Source organism: Osmerus mordax, chromosome 1 (genome assembly GCF_038355195.1).
Source record: "Osmerus mordax isolate fOsmMor3 chromosome 1, fOsmMor3.pri, whole genome shotgun sequence".
NCBI classification, from domain to species: domain Eukaryota; kingdom Metazoa; phylum Chordata; class Actinopteri; order Osmeriformes; family Osmeridae; genus Osmerus; species Osmerus mordax.
Window position 1 is genome coordinate 3,448,598 of NC_090050.1, and position 21,925 is coordinate 3,470,522.

General features: G+C 45.5%; 3 protein-coding genes across 5 annotated transcripts; 2 read left to right on the forward strand and 1 right to left on the reverse strand.

The window, feature by feature from the left end:
- The first annotated feature begins 831 nt into the window (after window positions 1–831).
- On the forward strand, window positions 832–8,520 carry atxn7l2a (ataxin 7-like 2a). Its single transcript, XM_067239054.1, has 10 exons — window positions 832–1,052; window positions 2,174–2,242; window positions 2,909–3,245; window positions 3,449–3,702; window positions 3,984–4,066; window positions 5,181–5,401; window positions 5,520–5,700; window positions 6,556–6,677; window positions 6,815–7,733; window positions 8,075–8,520. Exons 1-10 carry the CDS (start codon window positions 923–925, stop codon window positions 8,090–8,092), a joined length of 2,334 nt encoding a protein of 777 aa, XP_067095155.1. The 5' UTR covers window positions 832–922; the 3' UTR covers window positions 8,093–8,520.
- Window positions 8,521–9,453: 933 nt separating this feature from the next.
- On the forward strand, window positions 9,454–12,440 carry cyb561d1 (cytochrome b561 family, member D1). The gene is made up of 3 exons (XM_067251049.1): window positions 9,454–10,045; window positions 10,367–10,404; window positions 11,031–12,440. The coding sequence occupies exons 1-3, from the start codon at window positions 9,889–9,891 to the stop codon at window positions 11,529–11,531; spliced, it is 696 nt and encodes a 231-aa protein (XP_067107150.1). The 5' UTR covers window positions 9,454–9,888; the 3' UTR covers window positions 11,532–12,440.
- A 480-nt stretch (window positions 12,441–12,920) lies between these two features.
- zbtb40 (zinc finger and BTB domain containing 40) lies at window positions 12,921–21,882 on the reverse strand. 3 transcript variants are annotated; one of them, XM_067250851.1, is made up of 13 exons: window positions 21,658–21,882; window positions 21,020–21,185; window positions 20,276–20,775; window positions 19,910–20,139; window positions 19,525–19,717; window positions 18,671–19,099; window positions 18,308–18,514; window positions 17,992–18,156; window positions 17,049–17,263; window positions 16,797–16,956; window positions 15,601–15,648; window positions 14,415–14,638; window positions 12,921–14,061 (listed from the first exon to the last, which is right to left on the reverse strand). In XM_067250851.1, exons 2-13 carry the CDS (start codon window positions 21,166–21,168, stop codon window positions 13,867–13,869), a joined length of 2,715 nt encoding a protein of 904 aa, XP_067106952.1. In that variant the 5' UTR covers window positions 21,169–21,185; window positions 21,658–21,882; the 3' UTR covers window positions 12,921–13,866. The 3 variants fall into 3 exon arrangements, with proteins under 3 accessions (XP_067106952.1, XP_067106872.1, XP_067107033.1); XM_067250771.1 differs by having other exon boundaries at window positions 21,565–21,882; XM_067250932.1 differs by lacking the exon at window positions 15,601–15,648 and having other exon boundaries at window positions 21,020–21,882.
- Window positions 21,883–21,925: the final 43 nt, after the last annotated feature.

The following is a 21,925-nucleotide window of genomic DNA, read 5'->3' on the forward strand; positions in this document are numbered from 1 at the left end:
GTAGACTTATGTTTGTTTTCTGTTTTCAAACTGTATCTCTGGCATTTGACTGTCTTTTGTATGTTGTGCCTTGTTTCTGAAAATAGAAATGATAAGTGCGTGTCTTTACATCTGACAAGCATTAAAAAATAAGAGTGCACTGGTCTTCTTACTATACTGTTGTACTGTAGTTGAAATGGAAGTTTATTTTCTGACCTCTGGAAGGTTCAGTACCAGTCAACTCAAGTATATAAGCCAGTCAACTAATATACATCTGGACAGTTTTGTCCAGCAGGTGGTGCAGTTGACTAATTTTCCTTGAAGTATATCCAGGATTCTACTGTGACAACATGGCTTCTCTATTGCATTTGTAACCTATTAAACAATCCTCTTGTTCAGATCAATCATTGTTGGGGTTGAATAAAATAGATAATAATGTCCTAATAGGTCCCTATCCAGCCTGTGATACCATACAGATTCATACAGAAACAAAAAAAATATCAGAAAGGTCCTTAATGTATGGTCACAATTAGCCTTGTTGGAACATGTTATGGATCATAAGTAGTGAGTATCAGGTCATCACAGAAATAACTGACTTACTAAAGCCGGAAGTGGTAAAGTACAGTATGGGGAGGGTTGTCTTTATCAGCTGAACAAAAAGTACAAGCTGTCTCAACTTTTTTCTACTGCTCACATGAAGACATGATTTGGGTCATCTTTAAAACACAATCAATACAAAATTCCAGATATTTAACAAAAAATGTATTCTACAAAATAACGAAATATAATGTGTCCTGTTCTGTCTTGCACTTATGCAAATCAGCATTTCCCCTTCCTCACGCTGCGCTTGTGGGTGCTCCTTGAACGCGCACGCAGGTACTTCCTTTCCGTTCCCATCCTGTCGGGAGCGCGAGATATGACGTAAGTCACTTGCCGCGCAGTGATGATGGCGGTACGTGAACGCGCAGTAAAAGTAATGGCTGCTCTGGAACGGCGGGTGCCTAGTCTCGATGATTTCGTGGGGCAAAGCTGGAGTGCCTGGGCCGAAAGAGCCGGTGTGACCGCATCGGAAGGTAAGGGAGTATTATGTCATCGATATTGCGCGAGATCGCGCAAATTAACCGAAAGGTAGAGGTTTATTTTCGTGGAAACGGATGGCAGCGCTAACCATGTTACCCAAACAAAGACCCTGCTGGGTCCTAGCGCTGGGTGGATAACATGTTGCTCACTCTCCCAGGTCCTAGCGCATACGGTGTCTTTACAAAAATAAGTAATAAAATTGTTTTTACGGCCTATATTGTCTCCTAATGAAATGTATGTAAGAAATGTAATGGCATCATCTAGTTATGCTTATATAGCAATGTATTTAGCTAAACAGTTTGTGGCCCGAAAGCGGAAGGCGGCTTATACATGGGGATGGTTGGTCGAGCAACTTCTTGCCATGGAGAGCTAGCAAGCTAGCTAGTAATGCTAACAGCAGGATACAGACACCGGCGACGGAGGAGGAGTCTGATGCTGTTACCATCATGTAAATGCTAGCCTAGCTTTTGATCTCAATTCGGGGTGTGTGAGGTGTATTAGGTATGCTAATGCTTGCGTCGTCTACGAATACAATATATGCTTACAAAACATCGAATTAAAAGAACAAATACTCATATCTTTGTATTTTAAAACGACACTGTTTCCCCATCACGCTCCAAGTGTGTGCACGCACTCATTGTCTGGCGTCTATCCAAGTGGCACTCTTCACTTAACTTTTAATATAAACTCTCTATAACCCTCATAGGATACAGATGCAGCCTGTACAGGCGCACTTTATGTCCAGGATCACGAGGGACAGCCACATTTTCTTAAACAAGTTGCATATGTGGTCCTCCTTTTAACCAGTTATAATGTGCCCCAGAGCTATTGTTAAGCCATGACTCATTAGCCTGTCTTTAAGGCTGTATCAAGTTCTCATTATCGAAAGTGATGTAGAAACAGTCTAGGTTCCTTCTGGGGCCTACCTTGGGTCCATCCACATGTAGCTTCCTTCCCTTGTTATCCTGACCTCCTCAAGGAGCAGGTGTGTCACATCAGCACCCCTAATAGAAAGGAGATGCGTATCCACTGAAGACAAATGAGACAAAGGACTTGGATTTTAGTCTGGTTATTGTTTTGTCCAATAGGCGTTTTGTGTGTATGTGTGTTCTAGGGCACGAAGTGGAAGACTGCAACAAGAATGGAAAGAAAGCTGCCGAGGCCATGTCACTCCGGAAGGAGGGTAAGTTATGGTAGACTGCTGAGGCCACACATTCCATTATTTGTAATCTAAAATCAATCTGATATGTTGTACAGTTTTTTTCTTTCAGTTCTCTACAAACCTGACTTTGGTACATATACATGTGCATATGCTTGCCACAACAGTGTCTCTGTGTGTTTGTGTGTGAGAGATGGATTGATTGACTATAATTAAGAGTAACCCTAGCTCAGACTCCTCTCGTTAGCGTTCCCAGGCGAGAGTGGCAAATGCGGAGCTCTTAGACAGGGCTGAGGAAGGGTGTGCACAGGGGAAGGGAATGTGTGTGTGTGTGGGGGGGGGGGGGGGGGGGGCGTGTTTAAGCCTGGAGACTGTTGTGCCTAGGTGCCCTCTGGCAACCAGGCTGGCAGTCTGCAGCAGCATCTGTCAGACAGACGCTCCCTGGTGTGTGCATTTGTGTTTGTCAGATTGGACAGGCTAATTATTTAAAGGGATGTACTCATTGTCTGCACAGCATTGTTGTGCATGTGTGCTTGAATACTCCTACACTAACCTGCACATCAAACCTGTACACCTGCCCTAACCTACAGCATGTGTGCCTCAAGTCTGTTATACTGTATATCCTCCTCCCATAGCCCATTCATCCTCCTCTTCACTTAACTCATTTCATCATACCTCTCGTCCTATCAGACATGTCCATTTTTGGCCACTATCCGGGTCAGGACGATTTCTACCTGGTGATGTGCAGCCACTGTGGCCAGGTGGTCAAGCCCCAGGCCTTTGAGAAGCACTGTGAGAGGCGACACGGACACCTGGGCAAGCTCTACGCTCGTCTCCGCTCCCCGCCGCCAGCCCAACAGCAGCGGCCCCGTCATGGCCACTCCCCGTCGTCCGCCCACACCAACTCGGCCTCCTCCTCTTCCTGGGACGGGCGGAACCAGGGGTCGGGGCCGCCTCGGGCAGCTCCGCCCTCCCCGTCTACCCCCCCTCAATACAGACACTCCAAGACTGGCAAGGAGGGAGTTCGGTAAGATGGGTGAAATGACAAATGGATTGTAGGGATTGAATAGAGGGATGTGGTGGAGGGAGACAATAGAGAGAAGAAGTGATGAGGAGTATGTACAGTAAAGTACTGTGAAGGAGGAAGGGGGGTATCGCAAGGTTGAAAGTTTCATGTGACCGTCCTAGATTTGCCAGGTATTTCAACCTCTTCTTTTTTGCCCTTCTTAGCCACTCCCCTCTGGACAAGTCCTCCCACGGCAGCCAATCGGAGTCCCCCATCTTCAAGCAGCCCCCGCCTCTTGAGCCCCCGCTAAGCACCCCGCCCCCCTCCCTCAGAGACCCTCCCTGGCCACACGGGGGCACTCCGCCTGGACGACCCTCTCCCAGCGACAGGGTCCCCTCCCAAAGAAAGGAGTCCACCTCGGCCCCTTCCCTCCAAGGGCATCACCGAGTCCCCAGACCCTACAACAAAGTGGCATCCAGTGAGTACAAATGGCCATAGAATAAAAATGAGCTTTTGAATTTGAGCCCACATTACATGTGGATGAATAGTGGTGTGAGTTCAAACAGTTACTTCCTGTTACTTTCCCTGGTAATTCCTGCCCTTACCAGTAAAACCATGCCCTTATTTGACCCAGACAGAGATGTTGCAATAAGATAAAACGACTTGACTTGTGACATGTCATTTCTGAGACACCCAAATCAGTCCTGACTCTCCCTGGTTGTTGTCTCTCTCCCCCCCCCCCCCCACTCCCTCCCTCAGGGAGAGAATGTGACCTAGACAAGCACTGTGGAGTCCTGGACCCCGAGAGGAAGAAAGTCTGCACACGTCTGCTGACCTGCAATGTAAGCTCCTCTCATCTGGCCATCAGGCTTTCCTCCTTACCCTCCTCCTGTTACTAACAGAACTGTAGCAGGGCCACTGGTCCCAGACCCAAGGCTGCAAGTGATGATAAAATGTCAGACTATCCCTTTAGAAAACACTGCTAATTCAAGTATTTTTTAATCCACAACACAAAGGCACTTTTGATGAAAGGGGTGACAATTGTGGAGTGCTTGCTTTTTGCTTGACCTGCACCTGAGTCACATCCCCAATTTTTAATACTTTCTTTGTCCTAAACTCCTGCATTTGACTAGCTACACTCCAGTCCTTTTTCTTACCATGGTAACATGACTAAACACTGTGTTGATTCATATGTTAGGGTGACAAGTCGTTGAGCATCTGTAGAGTAGTAGAGCGGCAGGAACGTGTGTACGTCTGAAAGTGAAAGACGACGTACAGCTGTGGACAGACAGGATGGACTCTGAACCACAGGAAATGGTAGGAGGAAAGGAAGTACAAGAAGAAAAGAGCATCCCTCACGCGTGTGTATTGATGCCTAGAGTTGTACAAAGTGTTCTTGTTCATTTTCTTACTTCACGTCTCATTGTAGTTGGCTGTGGGTACTATGTTTGTACAAACAAAAGGTACAAAGTGGGCCAATTCCCTCCATGTGCTGAGAAGTTCATTAAAAGCTACGTTAAACGTGTAGGCAACAACTTCTTATGCTTCCAGCCTTGGTACAAATAATGCAATTTTAATTGTTGCTTGTCTAGCCTTTAGCTGCTATGTAGGCTTCTGTAGAGCAGAGCAGATTTTGCTTGGCTTATGTGTGTCTGTAGTGGCACTATTAACATGCTAATGAAATCCCACGTTGTGTTGAGACCCATCTGTGCATCAGATGTGACGAGGAGTTTAGTGGACAGTATTACTCCCACTGTTAAACTTGATGTACTTCCATTCGGTAATTGACTTGATTTTTATGAGCACTAATAAGCTATTAGTGTTCCATCTTCCATTTTGTGGAATTGGAAGGTTTTAGTTTGGTTAACTCTCTTTAGAATGTTGCCATATCTCCAGTGTTCTAAGATTATTGAGCTTCTGCTCACCCTTTCTTCCTGTCTCATCTGCCCTCCACAGATTCACTCCATCCACCAGCGTAGGAAGGTGGTTGGCCGGAGTAAGAACTTTAACCAGCTGGTCGCTGAGCTGAAGACGGGGGCCAGGATCCGTGAGAGGGGCGGTCCTGTCTCGGATGGGGGGGGCAGGGGGCGCTCTCCCAGCCCGGAGACACCCAGGGACAGGGACTATGCAGGAGCCCCACACTGCAGGAGACCCCTTACCAACTGCCCTGCCTTCAGGTAGGGGAACTCATAATGCATAGTTTAGGGTGATCCATCCCATAAGATAGAATTCCTAATAACCAGGACCCATTTTCAGGAACAGTGATGAACACTACATTGTGTGTGTGTGTGTTAGTCGATCCAGGACATCTTCAGAGAGCGCCCTGGAGGAAGACAAGCCTAGGCAGGAAGAGAGCGGTGTCCGTGCCCTGTCGCCCCTCACCTACGGACGCATTTCCAGTGACGAGAGTGACGCAGACGGTTCCGACGAGCTTGCCGAGTATCCGTCTTCTGCCACGCACCCCAAACCACTGGCGGTAAGGCGACACTTGTGCAATATCATTGAAAAATCCTTGTAGAACTAGGCTATCTCTAGCCTGGTCCTAACCAGACCCTCGTACATTTCATTTGTACAGAGGGTCTGGGATCGCTCCATTGACAAGCGTTGACTTCCTTGAAGGCGGGTACTCTGTTGAAGTTTAAAACTATTGGATCTGCCCAGAGCCACTCTGATCTGCCATAACCAATCGCTAGCGTTCGCCTTAGCCAACTCCCTCACCACGGAGCTAGCTGCCATAGCTGAAAAATCAAACTCGCGAGCCCCGTGGGGAGGAGGGCCACAACATCATGACCACCAACAAAACTCGGCAACGATTGTTCTTGCTCCGGCTTTAACTTATGGATATTCGGCAGCATTGCCACAACCACAGAATAGCTTCGCTCGCATCTTTCTCCGCCGCCATTACTGAACTACAACTCAAACTAGTAAACAACATCAACGTCATCGTTCTCAGCCACTCCCTCTGTTCGCTGATTGGACCTACAAAAATGTTTTTTCTGAAAACCGACTGATGCACTGAAATCCCAGACCTAGTACAGAAGCAAAATCCAAATTGAGTGGAAGTACGTAGGAGGGAAGAGCCAGGCTAGGCTATCTCTACATTGATTCTTAAGTCGTGTGCTTTACTTTTAATAACCTCACTCCTCACAGTAGAGGTCAATGGGGAGGAGGCATGGATAACACATTTAAGAAATTTAGTTTAAAATGCCACAGTTACAATACCGGAGTGCTCATATTACAAACGGGTCTTTATTGTGTCAGGGAACCCCATTGGCCAATCCCTATGTGTGGTATAAACTACGTGTTACAACCTGCATTTTCCTCTCTCCAGTGTTGCTCTTTTGGCAGTCGTGCACTGGGCCATGGCGTGTACACCTTCGACCGGAGACTGCACCACCTGCGGTCAGCGCTCAACAACATGGTGGAGCAACACCTCAGTGGCCATCTCTGGAAGTAAGACTACTATTGGTCAACAACAACAAAAATTGTCTGATAAGGAAGTGTTTCCTAAGGAAGTTGATTACAATGTAATCTAGCAGAAAAAAAGTGTATTCCTCTTTAATTGAGATCTTTTATTTTGTTCCTGTTAGGAAAATACCTCAAGCCACAGACCTCCAGTCCCACAGCCCCTCGACCAAGACCCTTCCCTCCTCTTCTCCCTCCTCTTCCTGTTTGTCTTCTCTGCATTCTAAAGTCAGGACAGGAAGTCACATGAGTTCGTCCCTTAGGACTTCCATCTCTCTCGGACCAGTGAGGGAACCACGTGGTCATCTCTCCACCACTACCCTTAGTCAATCAGAAAACTCTGGTAGTTCTAGTGGCCAGCTTGTGGCCCCCGTGACACCAGCTGTGCGTCAGACAGGTCCTGGAAGGCCCAAGAACCCGGTGGGACGCCCCAGCAAACAGATGCTCCGCCTCCGAGAGGAGGCCGCCGCCGCTGCAGCCGCCGCGCTCCGCAAGCGCAAGGCGTCATCGCAGGAAGACGAGCACTCGGGACCCGACAGGAACTGCATCATCCCTCAAGACCGAGGCAGGCCCCTTTCTTCGTCGTCCTCGGTGACCCCCAAGGCCGCCGCCCCCTCCACCATTCCTCACGGCCAGACCAACGGCACGCTTTCCCAAGGGGGAAAGCTCCGCCCCCAGCCCTCCCCCTCGGAATCTCACTCACCGTCTGCGGCGGCTTGGGCCTTCAAAAGGACACACTCCTCCGCCTCGTCGACTCACTCCTCGCCTCCTGAGGCCACCCCGACTAACTCCCACAGCCGAGCAGGGCCGGGAGGAGGGGACTCAGGACTGCACGTGCGGGGGGGAGGCGGGGGCTACGAGCACAGGGGACTGGTCAAAAAACGCAAGGGGGGCAACAACGGTGAGCCCTCGCCCCCTGCCAAGCCCTCGCACCGCCCACCCTCCTCCTCTTCCACCTCTCCTCGCTCCAACTTCTACCCCTGGAAAGACAGTAAAGGGGGGGTGCTGCCCGGAGGGGTGGAGAAGAAACTGGGTACACAGAAGGTGGGTCTGAAGGGGTAGGAGGCCACCAAAGCATAGTTCAGCATACCTCAGTTTTTCTTAAAGCATTATTTGTCCTGGAAGTAGTTGAGACTAGAGACAATAAGATCTATGATGTACGAGTCTTTGCATAGATTCTGCCTCAATAGTTGGCTTTCATTGAAAAGAATAGGGCAGTTTTGTCTGTCTTGACCACGTTTTTTCTTCTGCCTATTCACACAACAAACAAAAGGAACGTTTAAGTGTAGAATTTAAGGAACATTCAGTTTTAATTTTTGGTCCTTTCCATTGTTCACACTATAGAAGAGCTTCTTGCTGACTTCCATCTCTCCTCTTCCCAACAGCCAAAATTGCACCATTAAGTGTGCCTGCCTTACAAGCCACTAAGGGAGCCAGCTCTGCATAGTCCCACACCTTGCCTCTGACTGTGGCAACAGGACTGGAGAGAATGTGTGAGTGTGTGTTTGGTGTCATGGTTCTGAGAACAACATTGTGTATGTATGCCTTCAGATGTCTGTTGAAGCCTATATGTGAGTGTATGCGTCTTGTGGATGTGTGCGTGCATATGCGCACAATCAATACAGTATGCGTTCCAGAATATGGAGTTCAGTGTCTGAATCAAATGTTGGTATGTGTGTCACTGACTTTGCAATGGTATGTGTGAGTGAGTGGGGAGGGGGGCGAGAAAGTGGACAAGTGAATTTTTGTGTATGCATTTAGAAATACCTCAAGACCTTCTGGTTATGCTGCTAAATGAATGTTTGTTAAAAAAAAAAACGGATTAAAAGTATCCTTTACACTTGAAGATCACTTTTTTTCCTATTGTAACAGGCATATAGGCTATTTACATTTTTAGTCATTTAGCAGACGCTCTTTCTAGGCTATACAGAAACTTGCAGATATCAGACTACTTGTCATAATACTTGTCTCAAATGTGGGAGGGGATGTCATCTCAAGAAATATTAATTACATTTAAGTAATATGTACATAAAATGTGGATACCTTTTTGTCCAGGATTCCATATATTGTGGTGTATTATCTTGTAGTGTGAATCATGCTATAGTAGTATAGCCTAAGTAAATGGTAACCACGGTTGACCTGTTGCATAGCTGCAACAGGGAGTTTTGCTTATTGAATGACTTTGTTCGTGCCAAATCAAAGAATTCTAGATTACTTTATGTAGGCTACGCTACACAACTCACAATTGTTCAGAATCAGAAATGGTTTTAAACGCCATGAAGTTTTGCACAGACAAGGAATTTACTTTGGCAGGAGGGTGCATACATTCAACATATAGGAGTAAATCTTAAATAAGTGGTGTAAGTTTAAGCAAGTCTAACTATAGGCCTACTGTACAAAAGGTGCAAAGTATAATGAACTAATACTAAGGGGACAGGTATGTCGAATAAAATAAATATAAAGTACTGCCAACATAAGTGATACCCGAAATGACACCTAGGATAAATGGCAAGAATGTCCTTAAAGTAGGCTACGTCAATCGGCGGTAGGGCGTGTGCTGGGTGAAGTCGCTTTCCGCGTGAACAATCGTATATGATGCGACTAAAATCGTTAATAGATGTCTGCCTAATCTGACGGGAGTCAGTGACGTTGCCATTTTCTAAACGCGCCTCTGAAGACTCCTTTTACAATCCCGGAAGTAAAGTCAACGGCCCACCTGATCTTGAAACAATATCAGATTTCGTACACAGGATGAATGAAGACAACCAGAGTTTGCTGGTTTCGTTCTCTGCGGTATAGCCCGAGATTTGTGGATATATCTAATTCAGTCTACGCGTTCTATTTAGGCTCTGTGCAGGTCAGGAGCAGAACACTTGCTGTCGTCGGATAGCCTAATCTCGGAACCGTAAAGGATTTTCATTGCCGACTAATCCAGTGAATATACTATCCACCATCCGATATAATCGTTTTGAATCGTAAATGATTACGGTGTCCCATCTAATATTTAGTTTTGACAAATTTCCCACCGAATTATGTTTGATGTTAATATTACCATAGACTGCATTTAAATACATTTAACAAATGCACTTTTAAAAATTATGTATCTGTATCTGCAACACTGCAATACTATCAATGCGTTCGGCTCAACCATCGCAAAGCCTGCAAGGATACACTTGAGGTAGCCTGAGCAACAGAGGCGATGCCGGTCGATATCGAGTACAGCCCGGTTGGCGAGGGGCTGGTCATGAGCGAGTTCTGGCTTTACGTGTGGATGCGAAGAGTCTCGGTCATCGCTGCGCATGTCATTGCCTTGGGTCTGACCATTCTGATTTCGCTACTGTCCCGTCCTGGAACAAGTGAGTTTTATTTTACGTATGTGCTACTGGTCTTTGTAGCATAAGCATGTTTAACGAGCATGGTCAACATCCTGCCCGCTTTATCGCAGTGCAGACCTTGACAGAGACTCAAACTGTAATTGCACTCGCTCTCAGTACCAACATCTGATGAATTTTTGAATACGCATTGTATTCAGTTGTGTTTGGTGTTAGGTCAAAAGCTGCATAGGGTTAGAAATGTTGGATGTCATCGCAGCCCCAACTGGCATTGAGAACACTTATTAATTGGTATACATCCCCTTACTGAGTACAAAACCATAGTTCATTGCATTTGTATTGCAGGTCTCTTCTCATGGCATCCAGTGTGCATGTCCATCGCTGTGAGTATACACTGTTATCCACGAGTTGTTCAGATGTTGACCGAAATGAAATAAGATCGATGCTTCTTCTAGGAGTGTAGATTCTGGCCCAGGTATCCTAGACCTATGACATAAATTATGTATCAGTCTTATCCTCTCTAGCTTCCCTTCCTCTCTACACCACCCTCCCTTTCTCTGTCCCATCTCCTCCCTTTTCTCTTTCTTTCCACTCCTCTGTTTCTCTCCTTTGTGAATAATAGATAGGAACAGAAGGAATAAAGGCAGGTTCACCCATTGCCCATGGCTAATTATGTCATCCTCAGATATTCCATTACACGTGACCCAGAATATTTTGGGTGCATACATAGGGGCTGATATATTTGAAAGGGGTAACACTATATAGCAGCAGTGAATATAAAGTTTTGTTTTCTGATTCTGCATGTTAAAATGATCCATGTCTTCCATGCACCTTTGTCTATCGGTCGCTTGCTTCCCCCACAAAACGGACACACTCGCAACCCAAATAAACAACAAGGCTCATGGCCTCTTTGTCTGGGTATATAGTATTCAGGATTACAGTATCCTTACACACAGCTACACACCTTGTATGTTTGAGTGTGCTAACCTCTCTCCTCTCCTCCCCCAAGTACTGTCTGTGCATGACCGAGGGCATCCTCCTCTTCTCAGCCGAAGGAAACACCTTCTGTTTCAAGTCACGCAAGGGCAAAGTCCGCCTGCACTGGTTTCTCCAAGCCCTGGTCCTGGTGGCAGCCACCACGGGTGTGGGCTTCATGATCGCCAGCAAGAACGTCTCAGAGCGCCCCCATCTGGCCACCTGGCATAGCCTTCTGGGGGTGGGGACACTGGCGGCCACCTTGCTCCAAGCCGCCTGTGGCATCTGCCTTCTCTTACCTAAACTCAGGGTAGCGTCTCCACCCAGGCTGAAGCTCTACCATGCCACCTGTGGATTGGTGGTGTATCTCCTGGCGACGGTTACTGTGGTCGCAGCAGTGTTCACTGATTGGTTCCAGGCCACGGTGAAAGGGTTGGTGTGGTATGCCTTTGTGCTGCTCCCGCTATTTCCAGGACTGGTGGTGATGAATCAGATTACGAATGCTTATCTGCCTCGCAAGAAGATCACTACATAGGAGGACACCTTGGGAAGAGACATCAGTCACTATATTTTGAAGTGGATGGTGATATAGGCAACTACTTCTGTTAAAAAGGATGAATGATGACTTAGTTGCAGAAGTTTGTTGAAAAATTCATACTTGCAACTCAGACGCACCATGTGTACACACATTTAAGGCAGCTCTGACATTTACAAAAAAGCTAACATACAGCCTGTTACACACACACACCTGCACACAGTACATAGTGTACTAAACAAAAAGCTGTAGCTGGCTCTGGATGCACTTCTACATAAATACCAGGGTGTGGGGATCCAGAGGAACTTGTATGGCTAACTTGTCCTATGAGGTCATAGAAAAATATGCACTGGAACACATTGAATTGTAACTGAAGTCAAGTCTTCTGCTCCACCTGTTACCTCAGAGGCCATTTTGCACAATTCAAGCAAACAAAAGAGGGGCACTGTATACAGTAACAAGACTGGTTTTCCCTAAAACAGGGCGTTATGTTTTCAGTTTGAATCTCTGGGGAAAACAGAGATTACCAGTGTTTTTTAGTGTGTGTGTCTTTAAAATGTGGACTTGGAGTCAACTGCAAATGTCTTTCCAGAGATTAGCAGAAGAGTAATTTAGCCACCCGAGCTAAAGGAGCTAGACACCCACAGGCTCTATTAAGCAGATAAATATGTCCTTTATCCCAAAATATTTAGTGGGTGCCCAAGTCTACTTTAAACTAGCTACCACTTTTCTTTGTAAACATTTTATTCTTTGTGACAACCAACACTGTCAGGTATTAGCCTTCTCCCAGCAAAGACGTATCCTTAGCCAGACCTATTTTTATAACTAAGAAATCCCTCGCCTCTTGCACTAGGATCTATTGGATGTATTGTGCCTATGAGCTGTCAGCACAACACCTTGGTTTCTCTCTCATGTCTATTTTTCTTATTTGTTCTTTCTATCACCCCTTGCTGTCTCAGAAAGTATGCAACATGTGGTCATGAAGATCACTTTGCCAGCGTCTATTCCCAAAATGTTTAACACAAATACCTTAACCCTTGTGTTGCCTTCGGGTCACATGACCCAAAGGTCCACAACGAACCATCGTTGTGTTTACCCAATTTTACTCAATACAAAAACAAATAAATAGCATTTTCTTTTAACCTTTGCAATGTGGGGGGTCTGAGACAGCCCAACGGTTAATACATGTTGTTCCTTAAAGGGGCCACTAATTATCCATGGCTGTAAAAGGAAAGTAAGGTCAAAACACAAAAATGTTATTAAGAGGTTTCCAATGAAATCTTGTCTTTGTCGATCATGCCTGTGGTAGTTATTTTAGAAAGCGGGATATTTCAATCATTCAATAACTGTCATTGTTAGGATTTACACATTTTTGTATTCATAATCCCTTCTGTTATCGGTCAAATATCTAAATATGGCATTGCTTTCAAATTGCACACAAAGTGTATATCTATGGACTTGTACCTTTGACAATGTTGCTGATGGGATGGAAGACATATCAAGACCAGTTTTTTTGGGGTATGTTTGCATTTGTCCTCATATGAACTACTGCAGTTTATTTGTGGACTGATTCATACAAATGTGGCTAACCTGGCTATACTTGACCTGCAAGGATAATCAGTATAAAGTACTATTTATGTTTAAGCATGCATATCCTTCAGTTTGGTTCTACTCAGGGCTGAATCTATAAACTTTTTCATGATTTGACAAGCTGAGTATTTAGGAGGGGAGATCAGCCAGTTGTGGGCAGGATATATGGTGAAGTGAGTCAGTTAAAATTAATATTTCAATAAAGTCATAGTAGCTGTGTGGTTGTACATTTTGATTTGGGGACTCTAATAACATGACTATCATCTGAAAATACGATAATTTGATCAAAGTAGATTTCAGCAGATCAGTGGGTCGCAATATGCTTTACACAGTGAATTATTGCTGTATCTTCCAAAATCCAAATTTAGGATGCTAACTAGTACAGCACCCAGCAGTGTTTTAGAAATATCATCAAGCTTATTAGACACACATGCTTCACTCTCACATAATACCATAGCTTCATAAATACTGTACAATGCTGTCTGAAAGATTGAAGGAGGTTATTCTTGTAATAGCAACTGTCAGTGGTCAAATGTTCTCAGATTGGTTTATATTTCCTTAGGAAAATAACCAAAGAGGTATCAGTGGCTTGGTAAAAGCTGTGTATTCAAGCAGGATTCCACCGATCCATTCATGATATCTGTGGTGATCTCAAGGAAGGAACTCTCCCATGAGGATTGTGATGGGGCACGTGTCTCTGACGACAAACACTGTTCAGTCAGAGGTTAGGGTCAAAGTTCAAGGGTCACTGGCCATCCCTGCAGATGAAAGTGACTGTTCCATTGAGCAGGTCCTCCACATTGACAGCCAGCACCTCTGTTTGGGTCTCGCCACCCTCCCCGTCTCCCAGGGCAACGTACACCTGCTGCTGGGACCCGCCCATCTGGGATTGGTCTAAAGAGATCACCTGCTGCTCAGTATCATCTTCCCGCTCTTTTGTCTGAATGATTATGGACGACAAATTATACATTTTTAGTATAGGGAGCAATGAAGGGCATGGCTCAGTGCTTAAACCACTGGACTGCAGACCAAAAGGTCACAGGCTCAAATTCTCCCATGTACTGTATGTCACTTTGGACAGAAGTGTCTGCTAAATGAATGCATTAGTATTCATAGTAAGAACATTCTCTAAATCCAGGGTCATGTACCTTTTCTGTCTAAAGACTCCAAGGCCATTATTTACAATGTGTCCATCCCTAAATGTTGCCTCTCATTGGAAATCATTCCATAATCTTACACTGTTTCCAAAGTAGCCTGCGATACATTGCTAAGAAAAAACTTGAGAAGCTTTACTGTCTGGGATGTGGAGGCCTCCTCTTCTCCGTCCTGTAGCGCCCCTATGTGGCAGGAGAGGAAGTGCTCCTGGAGCTGCAGCTGAGAGGGGCACACCAGAGGGCACAGAGAGCAGCCAAATGCTGCCCCCTCCTGGCTGAAGTGTTCACTGCTGGCGTGCTCCTGCATCTCCTCCTCGCTGGGGAACAATGCAGGGCAGTACGGGCACTTCACCGCGCTGGAGTCTGGAGAAGGAACACGTCGGGTGAATTATATGTAGAGACACAGATTCACAATAAATCAAAAGGATGTTCAAGGTTTATATATGAGTATATTTATCAATATCATGTGTTAATACAAATTATTGATACAATATGATGAGCCTATGTTTTTTTTTGTTATCACATAGGATAAGCTTGGATTAATGATTAGTATTTAACATGCATGTTAAATGTTTTAATGGACAAACTATCTATTAATGTTAGTGCTGTCAAACGATTAAAATATTTAATCTCGATTAATCGCATTAATGTCAGTTAACTCGCGATTAATCACAATTAATCGCCATTTTTATCTATTCTAAATGTCCCTTAATTTCTTTTTGTCCCATTATTTTTTCTCATTTTAATGCTCTTATCAACATGGAAAAGTGGATTGGATTGCTTAGTTAGTGCAAATGTTTTTTGTTTTTTTTAACAACATTGCCTGGCTTTGACAAGGGGGTGGAGAATTCGCATCAGCTGTGTGCTTGGCCATCAAGTGGTATTTCAGACTGGACGTGCTGCGATGATAGCTCAGTTCACAACGACAAAACACACAGATTAATTTGGTCTTGTCAATGGAACCATTTTGCAACTTTTAAAAAGTAACCTTTCCATTCAGAATCTTATTGGCATCCATTTCGGCGTCTCGCGCTCGCTATCCACTCAAAACGTAACGTTAGCCTACTACTCTTTAGCCAGCTCGCAAGCCCAAACAAGTTTGTGCGCCGTGACTGTTGTTTTGTTTCCGGTCTAGCTAGATCCGGTGTGGTGTTGTAGTTTTTTTTTGCAGCATGTGAAAAAAACTTCACGCCGTTAAAATGGGTTTGCGTTAACGCCGTTAATAACGCGTTTAACTGACAGCACTAATTAATGTATATCCAACACATGATTAATATTAAGATTGTCAAAGACTTGTGATATCAGTAGGACATTCCAACCCTCACCTGAAGATAAGTCACATCCAATCACCAGCCCGTCAGCTTCAGTCATGCCTTTTGAAATGCATAAGTATTTTTGACAGGATTTTATTATCTAAATGATTTTAAAACTAAAAACATTTCACACTGAAAGTTCTGTTTTGAATTTTCCTCCGAAAGACAAAACAAATAGAGCTCCGGACGTCACGTGACTTTACTGTTTATGTCGCCATTTTGGCAGGAAAGTACTGGCAAAAATGAACGGCGCCAGCAGGCATTTCAAGCTGTCCGAGTTCACTGCGCACTTTAATTCAAAAGACATAGGCAACTATAAAGCAAAACTTGATCGATTAAACATTAGTGATCCATATAATGCTCCCGGAGTTATTTTTACCACCTTTACGAGTGAAACGGAAGGCTTCCATGACCTTCTGTATCCAGATATTTACAACTCTCTATCAACTTTCATTCGTCCTACTCTGGAGTCTTTGAAAGCCTACAAAAGCCTGGAGGGATATAAATGGACGCAATCAGCGGGATTAGTGATGAATATTCAGCTTTGAAGTCTACCGGCTACAAATTGCTATGTGTAACGTTAGCTAATGCAGTCAGTTTTATAACTTCTATAGCTAGCTAGTGTTAGCTAGTCTGTAACGTTCGTCAACGGTTAGCTACTAACTTTGGCTAACGTTCATTATATCAGTGCACTTTTCATCACAAAAATGCCATAACATTTATTACAGATAAATCATTCCAAGAGACTGAATGATCCTCAGTTGAAGCCATGGGTGGTTATCAGGAATTATAGGGTTCTTCTCTCTGGATCTTAGGAATCCTATAAAATGCTCTCCCTTTATCTTTTCCCCGATGGTTCAGGCATCCCGGCGCACAGCAGCTATCCACCATGTTAAATCAACGTTTACTGAAATAGGCAGCAAATTAAACTATGTATAATATGTATGTAAGTATATATGTATGTACACTCTGGCGCTCCACTTGGCTCTCCACTTTACTGCCAAAATGGCGATGTCCGGTGCATGCTGGGATTGCGTGACGTCAACTCCCGGAGCTCTATACTTCAAATGGGCTGAATGAATTTCATCACAACATACTGACATTTTGTGCTCAAGTGCAGTTTTTCAAACTGAAGAACTAGGCTAGTTTGTTTGTTGAACTTGTAAACAGCCTTTCCTGGGGTTGTGTGGGAGTGTGGTTGGCCTCACCTGGGTGATCGGCCCTCGTATGTTTGGCCAGGCTGCCCGGGCTGGGGAAGAAGCGGGGGCAGGTGCTGCACTGGACCAGCGTCTTCAGCTGCTTGTGGCTCTGACCCGCAAACACCTCCGGGTGAGTGGTCCTGTTGTGGTACCACAGGCCTGACAGTTGCTGTGATGAGAGAGAACGGAGGGATCAGTGTGTGGGTTTGGTCACACAAAACATGATAAATAAAATGAAGAACGGAAAAATCGTACCCTTACCTGGTAGGACTTCTGGCAGATTTTGCAGCTGAAAGGTTTGCTGCCCGTGTGGCTGGCCTTGTGTTTGTCCAGCAGGGCGGCGCTACTGAATGTCTTCTGGCAGAGGAGACACTGGTGGAACTCCTTAGGGTGGCTCTCCTGGATGTGCTTCCTGTGATCCTCCAGAGAGGGGAAGCTCAGACGACACTTCTGACAGTCATGGGGCTCTGTGATGTCTGAGTTGGAGGAAGGGAGAGGGTGGGAGGGAGGGAGAGAGGGTGAGAAATGGAAAAAGGGATGGAATGAGAGGGTGGAAAAAAAGAAGGGTGAGAGGGTAGATGGAGAGGTTAGTTGGCGAGGGAAGGAAGGAGGAAGAGATGGAGGGATGACAAGGGAAGAGTGACAAGAGTGTTAGAACAAAAAAGAGTGCACAAGGAAGAGTAATCAAGTTTGAGTGAGAGAGAGAACATAAGTGAAAAACAAACAAGAAGAGGACAGAAGACCGTCAGAAGAACCAAACAAGACACATCAGTGTCACAAATGAAAAAACAGAAACTCCACCTGGACTAATCACTTGACCTAAAGGTCAGTTTGCGCAGCACTAACCTGTACATTACTTCACGTGGTAATAGTGAAATGAAATGTCTTGTGCAAGTTATATGTCTTGTAAAACTGACTCGAGATATTATTGTCCGTTGAGTCTACGGAATCATGCGGTATTGTAGTTGAGATGATAGTGCAACAGCACTATTTTGTAAAATATAGACCGTTCCTAGGCATTAGTCACTATATACTGTTAGAATGATGCACTTCTATTTGCTGTACTTGCTATATGCACTGTGTGCTTTGGTTAAATATGTCTGTTGTGTTTTATCTAAGACATCAAAGAAAACTCAGAGCAGGTGAAAGACACAAAACGTTCAGCTGTCTCCAGTGTGAGGGTGTGGGTGTATGTGGGACTCACTGTGGAAGGTCTGCAGGTGGACAGAGAGCCCGTTGGCCTGACTGAAGCCTTTACCACACTCGCGGCACACGTACGGTTTGTCTCCAGTGTGTGTTCGCACATGACGCGTTAGCTCAATAGACTGGGCAAAGACAGCCTCACAGTACTGACACGAATACATCTTACCTACAAACACACACACACACATCAGGGCACACAAATAGCTTTTTGGGCAGCTGGTTTTGTGTATTGTGTGTGTGCATGATGTAGTTCGGCATTAGTGTGAAAGTATGTGTATAATGCGGGCGTGTAAATGTGTGTCGTGAGAGAGCTGAACCTTCGGAGTGCTTCTTCTTGGTGTGGTACGCTAGTGCTGCGGCCACACTGAAGCTCATGTCGCAGTGTTTGCAGTGGTAGGGTTTCTCCCCCGTGTGCAGACGCATATGGTTCTTCAGAGAGGAGTTGGCGGCAAACTTGGCCCCGCACTCCTCGCACGCAAACGGCTTCTCCTCAAAGTGTTCTGTGCGCTTGTGGTAAAGCATGCCTAAAACAAAAAACAGAACAGCAGTCACTGGACATGGGAGTATTTATTTAGGACAAGGGACTTTTAATAATGAATAGTTCCACATTCATTGGGCAGCACATACACAAAGCGCTTTCAGTCCAAGCACTGCATTAGTGAAGCTCACTGACATCTCACCTGAGGGGTGGGCGAAGGTCCTGCCACACAGGTCACACACCACCTTCCTCTTGGCACGGGCGGCCTCGGGGTGAGCGTGGGCGCTGTGGCGCTGCAGTGCCCGCACAGTGGGCAGCACCTCTGGGCAGCGCGGGCATCGCTGTTTGGCCTCCTGGTTCAGGGAGCAGCTCTTGGTGTGGGCCGACAGACGACACTTGTAGGCGAAGGCCTTGGAGCACCAGCGACAGGAGTAGGGCTGGGAGGAGGCGGCTTTCGCTTTGGCCTTGGTTTTCCTCACTCCGTCATCCTCGTCATCTGCCGGTTCCCCATGGTCTCTCTCATCAACACTGTCTTCTGCTTTGTTCTCCTTGCCTTCCTCTTCCTCGATGGTGTGATCGTCTGCAGGGCTGGAGGAGCAGGGTTGGGTCTCCTGTGATCCCGCCTCTGAGCCTGGGAGGCCCCGCCAGCAAGATTGAATTCCAGATGAATAGTTTGTTGAAAAGGTAGACATGGTTAGAGCAGAACACAGAACCGGCAGTTCAGCGTGGCCTCCACGTCCAGGCCACTTGACTCACTTTACTAAGCCATTTGGACATTATAACCGAATGTTTTTTGTTTTAGTTTTCTTTGCACTACTAATTGCACTGTTCCTCAATTTTATTTTAAATATTTTTTTACTCTTTATTTAATCTAAGATTTATTAAATAACTGCTCCCACAGCCTCATCTTAAGAATTGTGGTTGTCCAGGTGACACTGTCACTGTTTATTAGATTTTTTATTTATTTTTATCACTGTGAATGGATGGATGACCAACACTGTACTGTACGTGAAAGCATACAAAACACACCCAAAAATACCCTGGATGATACATTACCTCCAGCGTCCAGTGCGCCAGCTCTCCCCTCCAGCAGCTGGCTCAGTCGGAGGGAAGGAGTGGGGGCTATCTCCTGGACGGTGTAGAGCAGGGACTCCAGGCCCTCCTCACTCACAGCCCCCTCTTTGACCTGCCCCATCAGCATCTGTACAGTCAGGCCCGGGTCTCCAATCTCACAGCACTTACACACTACCTGTAAACCATACAAAATACAGTAGCAGTAATGGCATTATATTAGCACAATTAGAGGATTTGTGTATTTGTGCTTGGGGCTTTGGCCAGCAAGATACCAACAAGAACAAAGGAGAATCAACAATGCCAAATCTATACATGTATATGTATGGAGACAACACACGTGTCGTCCCATGTAGGTGTCTGTCCGTACTTCTCTCTCGTCTTCCCCCAGACAGGTCCTGGCTGCCTGGTTCAGTAGCCCAGCGATGGAAGGCAGCTCAGTGAGAAGCTCCATCAGCTCAAAGTTGCGCTCCAGAAAGATGCTGGATACATTCCCATCCCCTGCCGACACACTCGGCTTGACCTTCTCCTCTACAGACTCACTCAAACTGGTCTCCCCAACTGGAGATACGCTGCTCTGGGCATTTGAGTCGTCAGATCCTGCGAGTCATAACGAAGTGTAAGATGCAATCTTCTTTTTTGAATGTGTACATTATTTTGATTTGTGTAGCGTAAGCATCAGAATAAAATGTTTGACTGCTAGTTTGAATGGATTTCTTAAATTATTGAAACCTACCTGTGCATTCTGGGAGTTGTAGTCGAGGTCTTTTACAAGCGGATACATCATTTTCTTTCTTGGCCACCTCCTGAGGGTCCTTATCTACTCCCCCGACTGAAGCCCCACCTTCCTCCACTTTCTCCTGCTCCCTTTTCACCTGAGCTCCAGAGGGGCCAACCGTGGCCTCATCCTTAGCTAGGGAAGGGGCAACCTTTTTAGAAGAGGTTATCATCTCAGCTCCCTGGCTCTGGAGATTCGTAGCTTGTGGCTGGATGGTGACAGACGTGGTTGAGGGTGAGGTGGTAGTTGACCGCTTCATCAGACTGGTGAGGATGTTCTTGCAGCCCACCGCTACATCAAACATCTGCAGGCTGTCTGCGGCTGCGATGATGCGGGTGAAGTTGTGTTTTCCCGGAGGCAGTTTACCGGTGTACACCATGTCCAGGAGGCAGGAGAACTCCTGGGTCGAGACCACAGTTGTGTCTATGGAAATGCTGTCAGAGCCCTCCAATAGAGACCTACAAGAAGGAAAGTGAAGGTGTTTGTTCTAGAGGGTTAGGCTGTTCAGGTGTTCTGTTCAAACGCGGGAATAAAACACCTTTGGTGAATTATCAATCTGTTGCACTAAATTACTTGTTTTAGCATTTACAAAAAACAGTAACCTGTGCATGTACAAATCAAGGTTGGGTTGTTTTTAAATTGCCAACTTTTATCAACACAAATGCAAACTTTTAATTCCTTTGTCAAACAGCTCATAGGAACCTGAAGAGTAGACTGGCAGCAGCCAGGACCAGTTTGTGGGCTTGGTGGGGGTTGTCTCCCACCATGATGGTGCAGTCACAAAACTGTCCCTCTTTCCTCAGGGAGAGCAACTGCTGCATCAGCTGTCTGCTGTAGTTAGGAAGTTCCATGGCTCTCTGTAAGCCGTCTGAGAGGGGAAATGAATAAGACAACGCAAAGTGAGTTTTGTATATGTGGTATGTCTATGACAAAGGTCGTCAAGCTTGCACCGAGACAATGAGCCAAGTGTTGCATTCCGAGGTTCGGCGAATAAATTTCTGGACCCCCTGGACTATGAACTCTGGAACCTCTTTAGCGTAATTTAGGTGAGATAAATCAGAGTGAAGAGACTTGTTCAATAGAATCTTATAGCATATAAAGCGTTGCTTTTGGTCGAAAGGGGAAAATGGTAATTTACAATGACTAATAGCTGGTTGGCAATCCAAGTAAATGCAGGTAGCTACTGACGATGACATACCTTGCTAACATTTTCCAACATTAGCTGACAAACTAGCACAGGAGCTAACCTCAAAGAATAAGGTAATTGAAGTGTTCGTGAGAGACCATATTTCACTGAAATTCTGCACTGCAGTTCCACATGCAAGCATCGCTTTCTTTACCTTTAACGTAATTCAAATTATCCGTCTCTTTATTTAAACTCAAACGACAAACAACTGTGTTTTCACAGCGCAATAAAGCTTCGGCGTTTTGAAAAATGGCGATTCTATGGCGACTTTCACGTCAGAAAACCTACCAACTGCGCATGCCTACAGGCAGCATGTCTGGCCAAAGACAAAAGACCGATACAAGAGTATACGCTTGACGAAAAACACCAATGTACTTAACAGGCTTGTAACTGAATAAACAGAGATAACTGTTCTCTATTGC